At 38.2% G+C, this 22841-nt stretch overlaps 2 protein-coding genes across 2 annotated transcripts in view; one reads left to right on the top strand and one right to left on the bottom strand.

Moving 5' to 3' along the window:
* The window catches only part of PAK5 (p21 (RAC1) activated kinase 5), a 603498-nt gene that overhangs the window by 468390 nt on the left and 112267 nt on the right, over positions 1-22841 (bottom strand). The gene's annotated exons all lie outside the window — the stretch shown is intronic.
* Positions 106-22325, top strand: ANKEF1 (ankyrin repeat and EF-hand domain containing 1). The gene is made up of 10 exons (XM_050745053.1): positions 106-452; positions 3387-3776; positions 8356-8555; positions 9622-9771; positions 10800-10923; positions 14966-15788; positions 17265-17491; positions 18715-18878; positions 20051-20188; positions 21093-22325. Exons 2-10 carry the CDS (start codon positions 3431-3433, stop codon positions 21249-21251), a joined length of 2331 nt encoding a protein of 776 aa, XP_050601010.1. The 5' UTR covers positions 106-452; positions 3387-3430; the 3' UTR covers positions 21252-22325.

Consider the following 22841-nt stretch of genomic DNA (forward strand, 5'->3'; position numbering starts at 1 on the left):
GGCGGAGGCGGAGGCGGAGGCGGAGGCGGAGGCGGAGGCGGTGGCGGAGGCGGTGGCGGAGGCGGAGGCGAAGGCGAGCCCCGCCCCACCGCGCACGCTGTGGTTGCCCTGGCAGCCGCCCCGTGCGTGGCCGAAGCTCACAATCAGCCCTGTCCCTGCGGCTCCCACCCCGTCCCCTGCGCTCACCTGCTCGCGCGCTCGCCCTGTGGGGACCCGGGGCCCATGGACATACACACCCAGTCCTGCTGTCCCGCGTGCCAGCTCTCCAGCCTTAACCAAAGGGACACAATTCACGCCTGGGCGCCTCCGCCGGCTCCGGGAGCCCAAGGTCGCGGCTGGACCAGCGCTGACCATCAGAGGAAGAGAGCAGGAGGCTCCCCAGTCGCCCCAGCAGGCCCAGGCGCATAGGTGCCCAGAGATCCCTGGCTTCTGATCGCCCGGACGACTAAGAGGTGAGCGTGACACCTGGCCTTTGCTTTGACAGTACATCTCTACCCGCTCCACTCCTCTCTTCTCCAGATTTTTCTGGGAACTAAAAAGTGGAAAGCACAGTAGAGAACCCCCAACATGTAAACTATCGCTTACACTGTGGGTGAGCTGAAACCCACAAAAGTTTGTTGTATTCATAAGGAGCCTACATTGAAGGACTTTGCTAAATATTTTACAAAGATTATATATCATTTCCTTTTCACACAACCCCATAAAGTGGGCACCATTGCTATTCCCAGTTCACAGATTCAGGAACTGAGGTACAAACTAGGTAGATAGCCTGTCCATATTTATCCAACTAGTTTGTGTGAATAATGATACAGGGAAGGGAGGATCACAACAGATTTCCCCACCTCAAACCCTACACTCTCTCCACGGTACCAAGCTTGTCTTCATCCATTCCTCTTTCTAATGATCCTCCCTTGTCGCATAGCCCCCTTTGAGAGTTAGATGACCTGAACACACGCACATTCCCACAGATTTTCGGGTAATTTCCGAGTATTCAGACCCCGAACATGGACCTCAAGTCAAGACATTCTGCTCTATTCCACTACCTTGGTAGATGGTTAGATGTGTCTAAGGTGGCCCAGGATCGTGCTGGCGAAAAGTGCAGGTGTGCTTATATGTGGAGGATCCTATATGCTGCTCAATTTATAACGTAGGACCCAAGGGCTACACTTGTGTGATTTCCTCCAGTGGGGTGAGCTCTTGGTCAGTCTTAGCAGTTGATTGTAAAGTACATTACACAGGATGCTGCCCTCTCCCCTAGCACTTTGGGGCTTTAGCTGGGAGGGAGGCAGTCCACAGGAAACTGACCCATGGAACCTATTGAATTCATCATTGTAGCTACTAATTAATTCTCCATTAGGGATGAATGCTAACAGCGGCAACGTTGAAGTCCCTGATTGGAAGTCCCTATTTTCACAAATCAAGGGGCATTGATTCAGTCCAATCATTACCTGTGTAGGAGCATCTCACCCTATTCCGTAGATGACACATATACATATGCAGTATGATGACACTGCACCTAATCGGAATATGACTGATAATAATAAAACAAGCCATAAATAGTAGCTGAGGTGAATGTCACCAAGCCGTGCAGCAAAGTCCAAGTGGATGACTCTGAGGCAGCCTCAGTTGGTTCCCTAGTCCACCACATGTTATAAACAGATTAAAAGGCAAAGGAGGCCTGGCCCGGTGGCTCACACCTGTCGTCCCAACACTTTGGGAGGCAGAGGCGGGTGGACTACCTGAGGTCAGGAGTTCGAGACCAGCCTGGCCAACATGGTGAAACTGTGTGCCTACTAAAAATACAAAAATTAGCCAGGCGTGGTGGTGGGCACCTGTAATCCCAGCTACTCGGGAGGCTGAGGCAGGAGAATCGCCTGAACCCGGGAGGCAGAGGTTGCAGTGAGCTGAGATCACGCCACTACACTCCAGCCTGGGTGACAGTGCGCGAGTTGGGCTGAGGGTCGAGGGTCATGGGATAGGACGAGACACCAGGGAAGTGTGTGAGGTCAGAAAAGAGTCTTGAGGACCTAGCCCTGGGCACCCAACATAGCCTTCTTGAAACAGGAGTCAGCAAAGGAGACTGAGAAGGAGTGGGCAGTGGTGTTAGATGGAAGCAGGCAATGGGGATGTTGCGGTGCCTAGAGAGACACGTTTAAAGGAGAGAGCTGACTGCCATAGAGAATGTAGGTGAGGGAGCAGACTTGTGATGGAGAAAAATGGTGCATAGTTTCAGCTTTTGTAGTAAGCTGGAATCTTTTCATTGCAAATTTTGGAAACCCAGCTAACTAGCTTATGCCAAAATAAGGTCGTGGGGGTAGACGATATATTTACACATAAAGTGGTAGATGGTTTCTGGCACCATGGAATCCATGTTGCAACTCATGCCATCAGTCTCAGTCTCTTTCCATCTTCCAAGCATGGACTGTCTCTGTGGCACCTAAGAGAGCGACCTGCAACCCCAGCCCCACACCATACTGCTTAACAACTTCAGCAGAGTAGTCTTCCCTCATAGTTCTGGATGATGGGCTGCTGATTGGTTGATGTCTTTTATGCACGTATGTTTGCCCTTCAGTGTACCCAGAAAGGGACGGTTCCCTCAAATGGGCCAAGCCTAGGCCACAGACCCTTTCCTCTGGCAGGGAACAGAAGGGACAGCCCCATCCAAGCAACCCGGATAGGATTCCCTATGTGATAATGGGATTCTTTTTTCATAAGAAATGAAGAAAGAAAACCAACTGGGCATACCTAGCATGGCCTGCTACTCAATCCAAAAGATTATTTTACCTCCATGCAGGGAGGTAAAATTACATACTAGAATGCCCGTCACAATTTAACAGGGGGATTGTTTATGAAGATTTGCAGTTGCCTTGCGGCCATTTAACTACATCTTTTCCACCTAAGGTGACATAGGAATCACTCATCACATCTTTGATATGTTACAGAGCCCAGTAGATTTCTGTGTATAATGAACACCTCAAAAGTATGTTTTTATAACACCTGAAAACTATTAAAACCTGTATGATCTCTATATTGTGCTGGTATGAAACCATGTAGCTAGATGGTGGGAACTCGAACCCTTACCATGGCAATTTAGTTAACCTCAGCTTCTTCATGGTAAAATGGGCAAGTGTGGTGAGGAGGGAAGGTTAAATGGATAATAAGAAAACCACCTGGCAAACTATTTTTAATTATGATGGAAGATTTGTTTTGAACTGTTTTAACTTTATGCCCACTGAATATTTTTGGTATTTATGTGTAAATCCTATTTTCTGAACATTTCATAAAAAACAATCTCTGTTCTTAAGGAAGGTCCGAAATATTGTTATTTAATCAAAATGAAGATGATAAAATTAACTTTGGGTTATTTTTCTTTTTTGTTGCTTCAGTTTTACTCTTGGTCCAGAAAGCATTTTCAAGGAGCTGGTCAAGCATGGCTTTAGTAGATAAGAGACTTGAGAACTTACAGATCTACAAAGTCCTTCAATGTGTGCGGAACAAAGACAAGAAGCAGATAGAGAAGCTGACCAAGCTTGGATACCCTGAACTAATCAATTATACAGACCCAATTAATGGACTTAGTGCTTTGCACTTGGCCTCAGTTTCCAATGATATTGATATGGTCAGCTTTCTCCTTGACCTTGGTGCTCACCCTGATGTGCAAGACCGAATGGGCTGTACTCCTACAATGAGGGCTGCAGAACTGGGCCATGAATTGTCAATGGAAATATTAGCAAAGGCAAAGGCTGATATGACTATAGTTGATAATGAAGGAAAAGGTAAAAATCCCAACATCCTCCCCAGCAGATTGCAACTCACTTTGTAGCCAGCAAGCAATAACATGGACTCTTTTTGTTTTCCAACTTTAGAAGTGAATTACTTATGGTTTTAAGGGAAAGGCTAAATTCTCACCCCTATACCTAAACCTACTGTCTCCTCATAGAGCATTTCTTATTCTTTTTTTACATTTTAGAATTTCGGGCAGTACTACACCTAGGACTCCAAAAGGATTTTGACCCCCTCCATAGCAAGTCTGATGTAAGAAGGACTTGCACTTGGAAACTTGAAAGGACTAAAATAAATTCTGGCATAAACTCCAACTTTCTAGGATCGTTTAAAAATTTATTTGGAAATAAAACTTCAAACTTCAGACAATTATTCTGGTGAAAGAGCTGCACTTCCACACCTTTAATCCCATCATCTCAAGACAATGGTCTGAGAACTTCTTGCCCAAATAACTTAAGGCTCAGGCAAGAATTGACACAGCCTCATAAAAATAACTGAGATAATTACCGATAAGCTCAATGTAAACTGGTAGGTTTAAGCAGTTGTCCTGAGTCGCTACAAATACAAAGTCATTAACATCAGCCCTGCAGTGCAGAAATGAATCTCATTTTATAATGTGAATATTTACTGACAAGAGCAAAATCTACTTTTCTAGCTCTCTCCAGACTTGGTGTTTGATATGATTACTTGCTTAGAAGAAAAGAGGACAAAGAAAAGGGATAATTACATATTTAATTGTACCATGTAACAAAATAAACTTCAGATGCATTCAGGGGCCAAATGTGTTTTGAAATGGTAAATCCTGAAAAAACAGTATCCTCTCAAAGCTCTATAGAATGCCATTCTACAGAGGGTGTTCCGTGGACCACTGAATTGCCAGGATGTTGAGAAGTACTACAGGCAAAATTGGTTTCACGGTTGCATTCATTAGGGACACATTTTAGACATGTATCTTTCTCATTATTGGCTGAAAAATGGTGACATTTTCCATATTTATTTGACCACAAAATATATATATATTTTTAATGGCATCTTATATGCCTGGAGGTTTGTGGACTAACCTTTGGGAAACACTACAATAGAGAAAAGTTTAACTTACTGAGTTTGAAACAGAGATATAAATCACAAAGAAAAAAGAAATTCTGTAGCATAACAATGTAAAAGTGTTATTTATTTATTTATTTATTTATTTCGAGACAGAGTCTTGCTCTGTTGCCCAGGCTGGAGTGCAGTGGCATGATCTTGGCTCACTGCAAGCTCCGCCTCCCAGGTTCCCACCATTCTCCTGCCTCAGCCTCCCGAGTAGCTGGGACTACAGGCGCCTGTCACCATGCCCAGCTAATTTTTTTGTATTTTCAGTAGAGATGGGGTTTCACCGTGTTAGCCAGGATGGTCTTGATCTCCTGACCTCGTGATCTGCCCGCCTCGGCGTCCCAAAATGCCGGGATTACAGGCGTAAGCCACTGCGCCCAGCCAAATGTACATTTTTTTGAAAAAATCAAGGTAAAATTGGAAACAAGGTCGAGTAAATACTTGCGGCAAATGCAACAGGCATATGGCTAAGGGAAACAAATCTCATGAGCAGAACTGAAACTATAAAAGGAAACAAATGTAAAATCTTGTTTCACACATAAGCTTGTTAGGATGACTGCCTGCAGCCCTCACTCTGCGTGACCCAAGGTACTGCCCATTGTACAGAGTATATTGTCTCTTCCCCACATCAACAAGCCTCACTCACCTTGCACATCCCTCAGTTTGGCTGCCAGTGGCCAAACTGCTTTGCTTATTCTCCAGTACCCTCTCTATCATTGACGTCCTATTTTCCAGTGACTCATGTTTGACTCACTATACATCATTTCTAAAGGATAACTAAACATTTCAATGGCTAAGCGGGTCTTTAGGATGTGAGACATGCCCTAGGCCTAAGCTGGACTTTCTCTTTGAACAATTTTACAGAATATGGAGAAAGTAAAGCTCTACGCCAACACATTCTTTCTTGTATGTTGTCTTAGGGAATTAATTACAGTGTGGAATTATTCTCCTTAAAAGTTAAGCTATAATAGTTCCTTATAGCACCCATTCCCATTCCACTGGTTTTCTCATGTATAGGAATGTGTCCTCAGTCCTCAATGCAGTCTGCCAGTTCTATGATAAGGTACAATATTTTTCAAACTTATTTTCCCTTCAGTTTAGGAATGCTGATTCATGTTCTTTGTGGCTTAAAGAGTCAGCCCAGATACAGTTCAACTGTGTGTTGTACATGCCATTATTATGAAATGTTCATTTCATAAGTGGCTCTGGGCCTTTTGTAATGAATTCAGCCGCCTCGGGTATTATGCTTAGGTTGTTTTGTTGTTGCTGTTGTTGTTTTGGTCTGTTCTTACCTTCTATGTCTTGCTCTGTCTTTGACTTTCTCTTTTCAATAATATCCTTGACCATCTTTTCTTTTTTTTTTTTTTTTAAACTGTTCTGAGTAACCCTATTTTAGGTACATCGGTTTATATAAAATATATTTAGGTTCTGATTTTCATATACATTTTATTTTTTATTTTAATGGTGGAATTTATCCAATTTATAGTCATCTAGATTTACCATAGGTTTGGCTTCAGAAACATCATTTATTTTATATTGTGAAGGCAAAATATATCTAATATATAAAAATACGTGAAAGTATTGTCACATATGGTCCATATATTTGTTTTACTTTGCTGTATATGCGTGTTTTTCTTTATATGCTTGTAAGTGTATTTTCTAAAACTGATGGGCTGTTTTTAGTTATTTTAACGGTTAACTTGATACTTCATATATCCTTAAACCTGTTTATTGAGTTAGCATCTTAAACAGTATTCACTGATTCTTTACTCTGATTAGTAAGATTAGTACAATAGTACAAATTAGATAAGGTTAGTACAATAACCCTTCCTCTTACTTCTGCTACTTCCCTTCGACCACTCAATTTTATAGTCAATTATAATTACTTAGTTCTTTCAACGATTCCCTTTTAAATAATAAGTACCTTTTACTTTATCTCCTTACCTGCTTTAAACAATATCTCAGTCTTAGCCCTAAACGATGGGAAGATCAAATACTTATACTATTTCTCCTTCCTTCCCTTCCCTCCAAATTTTTGATAAATTATATTATTTTTACATTATTATGAATTGCAGTATATTTTTCTCTATCTAAAATTCCTAAGGTGACTTAGCTTTGGTTCTGCGGCTAAAGAGATCCAGTATTTATAACTGTTCTTTTAGTCACATATTCTCTATTGATCTGTTGGAAAGCTCACTCTTGCCATCAAGTAGTTTAAGTCACTTCTTTGGGCTTATGTCCCTGACTACTTATATCCTTAAGACTATACATGTCTGTTGCTTTTATATGAACAAAGTCTTGATTGGGTATACAAGTTCCCTGGTTTTTATCCCAAGGTATAGTGTAGAGATCCTTTAATTATACTGCAGCATTGAATGTTGTTGTGATAAGTTTTTGAGGGCAGCTGGACTTTTCTCCTTTATAGATTAGTTGAATTTTTGCCTGGATTCTCATGAGACACTTTCTTTGCCTAGCTTTACCTAGGCATACCTTGTTGACTGTTGTTAATCAACTTTTCCTGAGACCCAACGTACCCTTTTAATCTTACGATTCAGGTCTCTCTTTGCACTTTTATTTTAGAACAAGTTATATTTAGTTTCTTTGCTATCATGGAAATGAATTAGTAATTTTTCCTGATATATCTTTTCTAGTATGTACCCTTTTTGCTTGGCTTTCGTTATCAGGTTCTTTTTTCCTTGCAGTATTTTTTTTAATAGGTTGCATAGTAGTTTCTTTTTTGATTATTCTTTGAATGAAATCCCTTTTTGGAATGAACCCATTACAAAGTCAGTTTGGAGTTTGATTGTTATTTACCTAGGACTTTCTTAGCAACACTCTGCCCTGGGTGTATAACAGTAACCCTGATGTGCAGTATGCTTTTGACATGGATTATATTGAGAGCCTGTATGTTACAGGTCCTGGGTGTAGGGATTTCGCATTTTCCTTTCTCCAATAGAACAAAATGATTTGCTAAAATGGCAGAGCCACTTGCCATCTAATTTTTCATCTCTTTACTGCTGTACCGACAGCCTGCTTCTTACAAACATGGTCAGTCTACATATTTCATCACCCAGTGCCATCTCTTTTGCCATTCTGCAGTTTTAGAGGGGACCTGGGGGCTTACCAGTAGCCCTTTGGCACACATAGCTATAGCCCTGCTCATTCCAAGAAGGGACACTCAGGGTACGTACTGCAAGATGCCAAATACTCAGGGTCAACAGGGTTCACCTGTCAGCACTCCAATTCTTCCATAAGCCAGGTCCTATCACATGTGGTTGTGACAGTTTGCTAACTATGTCAGGAATTAAGATTTTTTGTTTTTTGTTTTCTGTCTTGGTGTTTTAGTTGGTTTCAGAGAGGAAACCAAGACAGCTATGCCTTTAACTAGCTAAATATGATTTTTAATAATTTTACTTTCCTTCCTGTCAAATATGTATAGATGTTAATTAAATACTCTCTGGGGATTTTATTTCTCTGCAGGTGTTTTGTTTTACTGCATTTTACCAACTAAGCGGCATTATCGCTGTGCTCTGATTGCCCTTGAACATGGTGCAGATGTCAACAATTCTACCTATGAAGGAAAGCCAATATTCCTTAGAGCTTGTGAAGATGCACATGATGTTAAAGATGTGTGCCTGGTATTTTTGGAAAAAGGAGCCAATCCCAATGCAATCAACTCAGTATGGCTATTCTTGTGATTACAAATATTTCTTGTTTCAATTACAGCATAGTATAATCTTTGCATTTAAATATGATGACATTATCCTGTTAGCTGATAGACTGTTCATTTTGATTCAAAATACTTGAAGATGCTATACTTTTATTATCTTCATATTGCTGTGATTCTGCAGTCTGTTTCCTAATTATGTTTGGAAATTTGGTATTTATTATGCATAATGTCAAGGTACCATTATAGGAAATAGTAAAAAATGCATTGCTGATGCCTAGTAGGATTTATCTTCTTAGAAAATAAATATATAGTTCTGCCGTTTCTTTTCTTTTCCTTTTTTTTTTTTTTTTTTTGGAGACAGGGTCTTACTCTGTTGCCCAGGTTGGAGTGCAGTGGTCCAATCTGGCTCACTGCAACCTCTGCCTCCCAGGTTCAAGCAATTCTCCTGCCTCAGCCTCCCGAGTAGCTGGGATTACAGGTACACACGACCACGCCCTGCTAATTATTTTTTGTATTTTTAGTAGAGACAGGGTTTCACCATGTTGGCCAACCTGATTTCGAATTCTTGGCCTCAAGTGATCTGCCTGCCTCTGCATTCCAAAGCGCTGGGATTACAGGCACGCCCAGCCTAGTTCTGTGGTTTCTTGTATCAATTTTGTTCGCTCTCCTTATTTGGCTAATTTCGAGTTTTCTTGTAATTGCCTTTTCTTGACACTAAACATTGATTTTCTTCTCATTAGAAAACACCTATGACCTAATTTTATATTAGGTATTGATATTTTATCTCTTTTTCTCCCCTTTTATTCTGCTTTATTTGCAAGAAATACATTTTTAGCATGATATTCTCACAGGGGCATGCAGTGTGGTCTTGACTTTGATTTTAGAATTCTACGTTTTGGGTACTGACCCATTGTACTTGCTTAATTTTTCCTCTTTGTTACATGAAACTAAGAAAAATGTAGAGAACTAAACTTGTAAGTGTAAGGCTAAGGTCAAATGGATTCAGGCTGTATTTGTACTGATTCTGCTATTTAATATGATGGACATAAGCAGCATCTCATCCATTTCATATCCAGTCCACAGGCCGCACAGCTTTAATGGAAGCGTCAAGAGAAGGGGTAGTGGAATTAGTTCGAGGCATACTGGAAAGAGGAGGTGAAGTGAATACATTTGACAACGACAGGCATCATGCTGCTCATTTTGCTGCTAAAGGAGGCTTTTTCGATGTAATAATCTATTCTTTGCTTTAAAATTAGTTGCTAAAACTTTTCTGTCCTTTTTCTCAAATTTTTTATATGTCATATAGATTACACTAAGGCAGACATTTTTCTGAGTTACCTATGTTGTTTTCATCTTGATTTCCCCAAATAATTCTAAAATTATATTTTTAAAGGCCTTTATCTCTTTAGTTTTATGTGTTTGCTAATTTACTTATTTAATGTTATTCATAATATTTTTCTGTACACTCGGTGATAACAATTTAAAACTTCTGCCAGCTGGGACTGCTGTATTTTATGCCTTCATTACATACTAGAATCTTCAAACTATGATGATCTAATTATGGGAGAACAATGCCCTCATATTCTTATCTCCGTGGTGTTTGTGTGTATTAGATAATGATATACCTGAATTTTAAACTCAAGTATTCTGATTACCTAAACATACAGCAAAGAATATCTCACTGATACAGTAACATTGCAGAAACAAAATAAAAATTAACACTATTTTTTAAAATTCTGAATTCCATCTGAAATTTCTTTACTCAATTTTCTTTGAGTTTTAACACAGTTATCTTCATTTATATCACTATTTTCCCTGCAATAAAAGTATACACAAAGATAGAAACCATATTTGGTAAAGAATTTTCCTCCTGGATGCTGTTTTCCATGCTCTGATACTTTCTTAAATTACCTACACTAACAAAAATGGTAGTGCCCCCTCTAAGTATAGAGTTTTCTATGTTCTAGATCAATGCCATTTAATAGAACTTTTGGTGCTGCTGGACATATTCTATTTTTGTGCTATACAACACAGTACAACACAATGGCCACGTGGCTTTTGAGTACTCTAAGTGTGGCTAGTGAAACAAACAAATGAAACTTAAATATATTCAGTTTAGTTCATTTCAATTTGGATTTTCAAAATCATACGTGGCTAATTGATAATGTACTGGATAGCGCCGGTCTAGCTGTCAGTCTTTAGTTAGTAGATGTACATTCCTATTCCTCCACAATATCCGCTATTTATTTTACAGATATTGAAGCTTCTTTTTGCCTACAATGGAGACGTGGGGCTGATTTCTTTAAGTGGGAACACACCACTTCATTACGCTGCCATGGGTGGTTTTGCAGATTGCTGTAAATATATAGCTCAGCGAGGTAAAATTGTCTAGCAATTTTGTGCTTAAAGTATTTTTTATTTACCCAGGTCATAGATAAGCGGAGAATTTGGGCCTATCACTTGTCAGTGGCTTATTTTTTTCCTATAGCAAAACCTCACTCATATGTAGAAAGAAAATTGAAAATTATTTCTCTGTTAAATCATGAATCTGGTATTAATGACGAAAACCCGTTTCTCCAAAAATTTTAACTTATTGTTAAAAACCTAAAGGGGATTGTTCCTGAACCAGCTAATTATTAAAATACTTACGGTTGAGGGCAGGATATGGTGGCTCATGCCTGTAATCCCAGCACTTTGGGAGGCTGAGGCAGGTGGATCACTTGAGGTCAGGAGTTCAAGACCAGCCTGGTCAACAAGGCAAAACCCCACCTCTACTAACAATGAGAAAAGAAAATTAGCCAGGCGTGGTGATGGCTCCTGTAATCCCAGTTACTTGGGAGACTGAGACACAAGAATCACTTGAACCTGGGAGGCAAAGATTGTAGTGAACCAAGATCATGCCACTGCACTCCAGCCTGTGTCTCAAAAAACAAACAACAACAAAAAACGTACAGTTGATTAAGTTTCTTATTTTAAAAATGCCAACATCAGTCTAAAAAAGGACACACACTGAAAACCATTTGCTTTCATTTGAATTTTTAATTAGTTTATTTTTAAAAATATTCCATGTGTCAAATGCAAAGATAATTTTTCTGGATAATTTGCAGTTATGGGAAAAATAATTTGGGGAAAAACATGAAATAAAAATTTTCGTGGAAAATTTGAAATGTAAGCAGAATTTTTAATTTTAGATTTTCCTGTAGCTTTTAAATACTAATTTAGAAATATGAACTATATCATATATAGCTTAATGAGTTTCTTAAAATGAAAATATTAGTTAATTATATTTAAGGATATGAATTAATTTTTGTTAATTACTTACTAATTAAACGCACACTAAAAGCTTTTTAACTCTGTTAGAACTGCATTTTACAGAACTGTATATATTTTTTCTAGTTTATGAGATATAGGCAAAAACTTAAAGTCCAACAACTCTATAATAGAGCAAAGAAAGTGTTTTATTTTTCTGTCTTCCATATAGACACAAAATTTTAGAAGTCACTAAAATTATAGATAAAACTAACATGCCCACATAACTATAATAGCATAATAACTATCCATTTTTACTTGTATAAATGTATACTTTCCCTATGTCCCCAGTGTGATAAACCCTTTTAGCAAATGAGGAAAAAATATATCAAATGCAATTTTGGTTCTCTCAAACTGCCTTAATTGTTTGAGAGATCTGTCTCTAGTAGTAGTTTATTCTGACATTTCAGATTTAACATTATGCATTATTATTATTTTTGTTTTAAAGACAGAGTCTCGCTCTGTCGCCCAGGCTGGAGTGCAGTGGCCGGATCTCGGCTCACTGCAAGCTCCGCCTCCCAGGTTCACGCCATTCTCCTGTCTCAGCCTCTCGAGTAGCTGGGACTACAGGCCCCCGCCACCTCACCCGGCTAGTTTTTTTGTATTTTTTAGTAGAGACGGGGTTTCATCATGTTAGCCAGGATGGTCTCGATCTCCTGACCTCGTGATCCGCCCATCTCGGCCTCCCAAAGTGCTAGGATTACAGGTTTGAGCCACCGCGCCCGGCCAACATTATGTATTTCTAAAAACTAAAGATCCACTCAGGTTGAGACAAATTTCTTTAACTTTAATGTGTTGACTTATTTCTTATTGGGACAAATATCACACATACTCTATCATTTATGTATTCCTGGAATAAAGTCACAGAAAGTACGTTGAGAAACCAAGAACCAGAGCCTGGGTCATGCAAAAAGGCCTAATTCAGTGATGCAGAAAAGATCCATTTTCCTAGAAGAATCAATCATAAGGTTATTTTAAAGCTAATATTTGAAAATGTTCTGAGTTCTGTGTGTGTTCGGAAATATAAACACGTCACCAGATCCTATGTGGGTGACCCAGTTTCGCAGCAGAAGTGTTGCCAGTTACATTTTCACCTTTAGAATCTTACATCTCAGGCAATCAGAGCAGCAAGAAACCCTTAGCGATCAAATGCTTGTTTCTGAATAAGCTCCCTGGGTTTAGTGTCTTCTGTACTTAATTGTAAAGCATTTGTGCTGGCTGGATACGTTTCTCACATTTCCTCATGATAGTCCTCTTTCGCCCCCTCCTCCCCCTGCTGGGGCAATTGACAACTCCCTGTAAGCATGTGAGAGCCACATCCAAGGGCAGAGGAAAGGAGCTCAGGGAGTCCTCCTCCTCCTCTTCCTGGGCCCTCAACTCCCTGATTCTGCAGCACCAGCCAGCTGGAAGTTGAACATCTTTACCACAGAGGAGCATAAATCTCACAGGGAACGAACAGATCTTTATTTACTAATCATAAAGGAGGAGACAGAAAGCTCCAAGTCAAAAGGACAGGAAAACTGCCTTTAGCTCTTTTAAGTGGGGTGTTGGAGTCTTTTATACACATGGAAGTTTCTAACTAGGATTAAGCTGGAAGCTGCAGAGGGTAAGCTAAAGCAGGATGAAAATCCTTTGGTCCTTAGTGCTGGGTGAACACAGAAGAAGTGGCTTGAGAGGTGGGATCAAAACCCCCCAACACCCTGAGTAAGCAAAATAAATAGCTAAATAAAAACAGCATATCAGAATTAGTATGGAATTGCACTATGGAATTACTATGCTATGGAATTACACTATAGAGTCACTGTTCTTATAACTATCCAATATAGAAATTGTGGAACCTTTATTATCCCAATAGCCTTTTTTAGTTTTTCTACTACTGGTAAAATTACCAGTCTTAGTATAAAAAGTGTGTGTGTGTGTGTATTAAAATAGATTTATGTGTGTGTGTAGTAAAATAGATTTATTTTCCTTTTTTTAATTTTTTTTTGATAGAAGTGTATATATTTGTAGAGTATGTTAAATGTTTTGATATAGGCATACAATACTTAATAATCACATCCTCTAGAATGGGGTAAGCATCCCCTCAAGCATTTATTCTTTGTGTTACAAATAATCCAATTACACTCTTTTAGCTATTTAAAAACGTACAATTATTATTGATTATAGTCACCCTGTTGTGCTATTAAATAGTAGGTCTTATTCATTGTTTCTATTTTTTTACCCATCGTGTAAAATTTTAATTTTTGACAATACTAAGGAAAGTATTAATCTTGAAAAACATTGTCTGACTGCTTCTTCAAAGTCTTACTTATACATACACTTATTATAGACAACACAGTCTTTTTGGTAGCACTAAATGGATTCCCTAACATGTTCAGAAAAGTTTCTTTCTTTGGTGAATATTTACAACTAATGTTGGTCTCATCATTTTGTTAAATAAGGACCAAAAAGGAAAATGAATTTTAATATCTAACTTGCACATAAATATAATGCTGAACTCCTCAGATTTAATTACAAATTACATTTTCCTCTGTGAAGGTTGTCCACATGGCCATACCACAAAACAGCAGATTACTATAAATGACATTATTTAATGAAGAATACGGAAAAAAATATACTTTAAGATTATACACAGATTTATAGTTTAAATCATTCAAAAGGAAGCAGGTATTCTGCTGCTTTTCAGGTTCAGATCTGAGTTCATAAGGTCCTAGGTAAGCTGTTTGAATCCAGCTTCTTTCCAAATTCAAATGTGTCCTTGCTCTTTTCCTGTTGGCCTGAAGTCCCCTGAGCAAGTGTACCAATATGGTATGTGTTTCAAATATCTCTAGGGATCAATGTTCTAATCCTATTGTAAATTGTAAACTTATCTTCTTCAGAATTCACCAAAGTGATGCTCACAGGAAAAAAAAAAAAAAAAAAAAAAAAAATCACAGCTCAATTTTGTAATTATAACAGCAAAATGTGCACATCTCTATATACATATAATTTGGGGACACTTTTTTTTTTTTAACTAATCATGAGAAATTAAGAGAACAGTTGGATGAATGTCACTTATTAGCCATGCAAATGCCTTGGCACCATTCGTAATTATGATGCTTTATGTTTTAGGATGTGACCTGAAATGGAAGAATTTAGATCATAAAACGCCCAGGGCTGTGGCTAAGGAAGGCGGCTTCAAAGCAGCAAGCAAAGAAATACGCCGAGCAGAGAGAATCGCCAATAGACTAGCCAGGCCGGGAGCCAAAAATCCAAATCCACTGTGGGCCCTTAGACTGCACGATTGGTCCGTAGAACGTGAGGCTTTCCTCCGGGAAGCCTTTGCGGTTTTAGACAGGGGTGATGGGACCATCAGCAAGAATGACTTCGTGATGGTGTTGGAGGAAAGGCAAGAGTATGCGAGCTCAGAACAGCTGACTGCCATCGCTCAACTTCATGAGAAAACTCGGGGAGGAGGGGTCAATATTAATGAATTCTTTAAAGGAACCAGATATTTAAACAAGTCTTTTGTATTAGGATCTTATGGACCTAAGAAAAAGAAAAAAGGGATGGGCAAAAAAGGAAAGAGAGGGAAATTTGTCTTACCCCTTCCAATTTGCGTCATTCCTGAGTACGTGTTTCCACGCCGCCAGGATGGTGGGCCACCGTATTACATGATTGAGACCTACAGGAATGTCACTGATAGCGGCCGGTTTAACAGAGATCATCCCCCAGAACATCCTATTCAGGATGACTCTGCTTGGTACATTGATGATTCAGAGAAAGTATTTTCAAACATTAATATTATCACCAAAGCAGGGGATCTGGCTTCTCTGAAAAAGGCCTTTGAATCAGGAATACCTGTGGATATGAAGGATAATTATTACAAAACTCCGCTAATGACGGCGTGTGCAAGTGGGAACATAGATGCGGTCAAGTTTCTTCTTGAAAAAGGGTATGTGTCTCAGTCGCGTGTGGCTTAAATTTTCATGAGTCTTCAAATTTCAAGGAAGTGAAGGGACGACAGAATTTTGTAATATAGAAAAGTGCTACTTTATTAAAGTCTCTAATAAGTTAAGGCTTTAATGTATAAAAACCTTTTATTAACACTTAATAAATTATTATAGGCTTCATTAAAGAATGTTATTAAGGAATGCTTTATTAAAATGCTGATTTATTATATGCTTTATTAAAGTCTATAAAATGCCCTATAAAAGGTATGTGTTCATATTATTGACGGCTAGGGTTAGAAAAGGAGAATTTATGTTAGATTTATGTTAGATTCCTAGCCCCTTTATTAAAGCCTGTAATAGATTAATTAAGCCTATAGATTTTATATGGGAAGCCAGGATAATGGGAGCATAGGATTGTGTGTGCACAAAGATATTTTGCCAATAGCAATTATGCACGAAGTGAAGGCCAGTAAGTGTTTACTCGGGGTAAACAGAGTCTTCTGATTGTTACTGGCCTTCTGTCAGTGGCAGCACAGCTCAGTCCTGTCTCACAGTCTCACCTAGATGTTGTAGAGTCACTTTTTTAATCTGCCTCTATTTGAGGATCTCAACAACTTCAAACAAGTGGAATGGTGGCTATAACAACATGTTTTGGTCCCCAAACCTGCTGCCCTCCTCCAGTGTGGGGCAGCCTTTTCCTTGGTCATGTAAATATCTTTAAAATATCAAATCATGACATTTTTATAATACTTAACTTTTTAGACTACAACAGTCACTTAGGTTTAATTCCTTCTTCTACCATAGTTGTGTAACCTGGGTGAGTTTCTTAATATTTTTGTGCCTCAGTTCTATCATGTACGTAATGAGACTGTAGTGGAACTCATGCCACAAGATTAGTTGAAGATTAAATGAGTTCAAATATGTAAAGCTCTTGTTAACACAGTAATTTCATACTTGAGAAATAAAGTACTAATCTTATTAGTACTTTAATGTTAAAGAAAGATTCAAATTTGTATATTACCAAGAGAGCAACTAATGAGAATATGAACTTCTGGACAGTGAATTTCTAAAAAGGACTAAAATTTTAAATAATACATGGTAATATTTAGAATTTTAATAATGAAGTTTCATTTAAAAATGTATTACATGCAGAGAAAGTAGTCACAAAATGAAATAATATAACTTTTATATGTCCTGTCAGCTTTTATCTTCATTGGATCTAGTTTTATAATTTTCCTTGATTTTAACCTTTGCAAAATCATAATCCCTAGAATCAAAAGTGCTTTTTAATGTAGATATACACAAAGAAAGTTAAGACTGCCAAATAATGCAGAACAAAGAGGTTTGAAGGAAAATTATGGCACAGAGTTTACAATTTAGCAACTTGATAGAACTGTATGAAATTTTATTTTGCATTTTTAGTGTCCAGTCATTGGAAAACCAGTATTTTTAGCTTGTTCATCTCTCTTATTTTACAGAGCTAATGTTAATGCAACAGATAATTTTCTGTGGACTCCACTTCATTTTGCATGCCATGCAGGCCAACAAGACATTGTTGAGCTTCTTGTTGAATCTGGAGCTTTCATAGACGCAGTTTCAATCAACAACTCAACTCCTTTAAATAGAGCCATTGAAAGTTGCAGACTGGATACTGTAAAATACCTACTTGATATTGGTGCTAAATTCCAGCTGGAAAATAGAAAAGGTATGTGTTCATTTTATTGATGATTAGGGTTAGAAAAGGAGAATTTATGTTAGATCCTAAGCCCCTTCTGATTCTATTCTCGTAGGCTTGCATTGTCCACTGTGTTCCTGGTGCAAACACAAGCCTGAGTTAAATGTTATGGAAGTTTGTCTTCTACCAAGTGCTTCTCCACTCGTTGGTGTTGGAGGGCCAATTCTTTATGTTTGCAATCTTTCATGGACTGAAATACTTTTGTAAAACATAATAAAAATGATTTATTAGAAAAATAAAATGAAAAAAAAAATGGAAGGCCAAACCTTTGTTTTTAATATTTAAATTTTAATGACAGAAAATTATATTAAGTTGCTATAAACATTTGTAAACACTTAGTTTCTGTAGTTACTTCATTATGGATCAGTAACTATTAGTTTGTGGACTTGCACCAGTTTGCAGATGACACACTGAGTTATTACACTGTTATGGCTGTTAATTACTAACAATTGCATACTCTATAGACTTTAGATTTCTCTTAAAGCTGGACAAAGTAATTCCTGAATTGAGGCTTCCCTGACTCTAGGAAGTAAACACACGACCTACCTTGTATCGTAAATACCATACAGGAAAAATTAAAAAATCATTTGAATATATTTGAGCTCCTTGTTTGGAAGTATCATTTTCCTACCTTGGAAGCCACTACTTCCTTTGACTGAGTGAGCATCGTACCTCTGGTTGGTTCAGGCTGCCTCTGAGTCACAGGTACTACTGCACCTGTCCTGCCTGATGATATTGTAGGTAACATATTGCCCAGCCATCTGCCTGGAGCACCTGTGGCCCCCAGACCTTTTGGAATTTCCCTCCTTACATCAAGGAAAGGGGAAGATAATGTAAAATTATCTATCACATAGAAGGAAATTTGCACAATGTGGGGAGAAAGCAATCAATTTGATATTTAAAATGTAATATAATGTTTCCTATCACTCTTTAAGAAACATAGTAAAAAAAAAAAGAAGGAAAAAATAGTTTTATGTATTTAGATGGCACTATAAATCATGGGATTTTAAAGCTGGGACCACCATAGAGAATATCTGATCTAGCTCTGTGAACTTCCCTTGTATATATACAACTTGCTTTAGGAATCACCCTTATTAGGCCAGGCTTAGAGCTGATGTGCTGAGATATTTTTCTACATGGTTTATCATTAATGTGTTTATAGTCACTCTGAATTTATGTTTATGTTTCAACAGGGCATACTGCCATGGACGTTGCAAAGGCATATGCTGATTATAGAATAATTGGTATGATTAAAGAAAAGCTAGATAACTTGCCAAAACCAGCAGAAAATCAAAAACTAAAAGGCAAGACACCTCCTATACTGAAGACTGAAGGCCCTGAAATTAAGAAAGAAGAGGTAAGAAAAAAGGTTGACTACCCATTAGTAACTGGAACTCTTTAAAAATCTGTTTTGGGGAAGGCAGAAGCACTATTTACATACTGTTATACAACATGGGCAAGATAATATGCAGTGCATACTTTCAATACCATTATTATATAGTACTTTTAAAGAAATATATGATAAAATTATTATCACTGAAGAGCCTAAAAAGTACTCACTGCAAAGAAAATCCATACAAAAACCAAATGGGTTCAGCCAAATACAATTGGAATGTTGAAAAAGAAAAGCAAAACTGGTATTGGATTTGTATATATTTGGTCCTGAATTATACAGATTTGATGAGATGGTCCAAATAGGGAAGGAGGCTAACCATTATGAGGAATGAAGTAAAGCATGATTTTTCTTCATTTTGGTCTCATTGCCACCATATCCCCTTTCATTGCCCATCAGATCCCCTTCCTCCCACCTGCCACCTCCACCAAGGAATTTTAATGAATACCACTGAATTCTGGGATGTGGAGCCATTGCCACTAGAATATCCCACAAAATGATTGTAGAAGGTTTTCAGCATTTCTGGTAATTGGGAGTGATTTGGAACGTCTAAAGTGCAGCAGAAGGTTGAAGTTATTGCCCATATGAGTTACTGAGACATCAAGACTTTACCATTAGCAGGAAACCCCTAAGTGTGTCTCTAGGTTGGAAGCTTTTTTTAAGGAAGCAGATTTACTGGAGACACAGGACAAAAGATGAAAGTCAAGAAGGAAAAGTTTTAGTGTAATCAAATTGGAAAGGGTTGGGGAAATGTAGGTGGTAGGGAGTAGATAGGATGAAGGGATTATAGACAGACAGCAGAGTTATAAACATGGAGGATGTTAGGATGGCAGAAGGTGAAGGAGGATCAGTCAACTAAAATTCTTCCAATCATTTTAGTAGGCCACAGATCAAGGATGGGTATCTCGAAGACTTATGTGATCGTCTACCAATACTTCTAATTAAAGTTAAACAAGGCAAACTATCTCTCCCCATCCCCAAAGTTATAATAATATACTATTTTATCTCAAGTTATAATTGCACAGTAGCATTTTTAGGTTTTTTTCTGGCTTCAGAGTAAGATATGAAACAGCAAATAATGTTAGAAAGTCAATATAGATTTTTACAATTTATAATTTTTTTGGCCTTGTTTCCAGGAACCACTGTCATCAATTTATGGTGTACCAACCACATCAGAGGGAAAGAAAGTACAGAAGGATAATGTGGTTCATCTCAATTCATTGATTACCAGTGGTTATACTAAGAAAGTGGATATCACATTTATTCCACGGAGGGTAAGTGCTTTGAAAAGATCTTCATAGCGTGGTAGAAGCTCATAATGTCATTTTTTCAAAAGCTTTTTATGTAGAATATTCAAACAAATCTGCACAGTTTATCTTTCATAGTTACTATTTGTGAATGTTCTTTTGACAGGTTCTGCTACTTTCAACTCAGTATGCCCAACTAATAGCTCCCGGCATCTGGTTCTCTTGCTATTACTATTTCTGTATTGAGATTTACATTTTTCTTGAAAGGTTGAAGTCTTTCTGAATCAATGGCATGTTCTGTAGCTGTTTAATCTCTAACTCCTAAGGATACTTTTTTTTTTTTTTGGTACTTCTCAGACCCAACCCTTCTTTGTACTTACTACTACCAGCTCATGCAGGAGTTTCGTATAAATCAAGACTGGATTTATTCAGTAGCTTCCGAAAATGTCCGCAACTAAAGAGGTGGAGACATATTTTGGAGAAAAGAGCTGTCTTTCCATTGGCTGTCCAACCAGGCTGAGCAAGCAGCTCCCCTCGCCTTCTATTATAAAAATAATTTTGACTTCTACATGAGACATATAAGTAGTAAACCTCAATGATCTTCTAATTTCTTTGCTTCCCTGCTTTGGCATCCTGAAAAACGAACAGCAGCTGGTCTGAGAATAACTGGCCAGAGAAGTAACTGAAGAACATTTCCGACATTAGTTGTCTAGACAGTCATCATCAAAAACAGTGATGCTCATGTAACCATTACTGTCATATGGCGGGGGGAGAAGTTAAAACACATCTAAAAGTAAATTTAATAGTTTTAAGTTAAAACTATAAACAAGCTTTTAAGTTAAAACTGTGTATTGAAAATTGTCTGGATATTAGCATATTTACTGGCTGTCATACTCATACCTGCTTGGGCATGGCTATTTTTCTTTTTAAGATTTGGAGTCCTGAAGCCACAACAGCAGAGCTGATCAGGAAGAGGGAACTACGGCGAGAGAGGTTTACGCATGAGGTGGACTTCGAAGATTTTATGATGCCTTTTCAGAAGAACATCACAGAGAAAGCTCGAGCACTGGAAGCTGCCTTGAAGACCTAAGTTATAGCAGTTACTTCTTGGGGTAAATGCTTTGAGGCCCAGGGACCAATCTTTGGAGAAAGTAGATATTTCCATCAAAGCCAAAGCAATCCATACACCAAGAACTTCTTACCAAATGTTTCGTTTTGCTTTAACAACTATAAATATTCTGAGCTGTCTAGAGAAAAGATGTATGTGATTTTGAAATGAATGGTATGTCATTCTGGATAAATCCCCAAGCCCCTTTATGAATGTAGTGAAGTACATGGCATGTGGGTTATAAACATTGCTGTCAAAAGATTTACCAGGTCTGCATCATCATGCTTATTATTTTTTTAATTGTCTCTTTTTTTCATTAAATAGAGACAGAGTCTCACTATATTGCCCCAGCTGGTCTCGAACTCTTGAGTTCAAGCAATCCTCCCAACTTGGCCGTCCAAAGTGCTGGGATTATAGGCATGAGCTACTGTACTCAGCCTGTTTATTGAAGATACTTTTCTAGTGGAAATTGATGAAAACAATTTAGGTTTTGGAAAAAGAAGTAATATTTAATCTTTTAAGGAAGGAGCTTATTTCTCACATGCCATTATAAACTGTGTGCATTAGATACCTTGGGTTGAATACACTTTTAACAGCCCTAGCTGTTAAAAACCCTAACCCTAGATAGATAGCCCTAGCCCTAAATAGATAGATATTCGGTTGGTGCAAAAGTAATTGAGGTTTTTGCCATGACCTGTAATTGCAGCAAAAACTGCAGTTACTTTTGCTCCAACCTGATAGCTAGGTAGCTAGCTAGCTAGAAAGACAGATAGACAGATATATAGATGATAGATAGATAGATAGATAGATAGATAGATAGATAGATAGATAAGATTTATTGCAAATAATTGGTTTACATAATTTTGGGCACCAGATGGTCAAGTGCTAAATTTATAGGGTAGGCTATCAGGAAGTGCAGGCTTGAAACATGTAGGAGCTGTCCCTGAAGTCCACAAGTGGAATTTCTTCTTCATCATGGAAACCTCAGTTTTGTTCATATACCTAAATACTTCAGTATGTCTTTCCTAAAATAAAAGGCATCCATTTACCTAACCAGATTACAATTGTCAAAATTTCAACTGTTGTTAAAGTGACTGATGGGATCAGTTTCACCTAGATTATCTAAGACAATCTCCTTTACATGAAGTCAATGAATTGTAAAAGTTGCTTGCATGTACACAATTCCTTCACCACAACACCTAAGATTAGTATTTGATTGAGTTACTGGGTGCTATAACCTAGCCAAGTTGAGACATAAAACTGACCATGTCTGGAGGTGTACTCTGGAGTAAAAAGCTAGCTGAGGCATTATTCACACCAGGAAATGCAGTGGGTACTGAACAGGAGCTCCAAAAATATCCAATGTCTCATTGACAGAAAGAAACCACTTTAGAATCTGCCTTACCAGAAGGCACCAACTCCAGATTACAGCTCTGTCAGTCACATATGGATTAAGCCCCTTTCCTCTAACCTCCTCCCTCTCTTTCCAACCTTGGAGAGGGACCTTTCACAGGAGCCAGTCGGGGAGGAGAAGGGAAGAGAGAGAGTGAAGCGTGTAACCAGGCCCACCCC

The sequence above is a fragment of the Macaca thibetana genome, chromosome 10 (assembly GCF_024542745.1).
Source record: "Macaca thibetana thibetana isolate TM-01 chromosome 10, ASM2454274v1, whole genome shotgun sequence".
NCBI lineage: Eukaryota > Metazoa > Chordata > Mammalia > Primates > Cercopithecidae > Macaca > Macaca thibetana.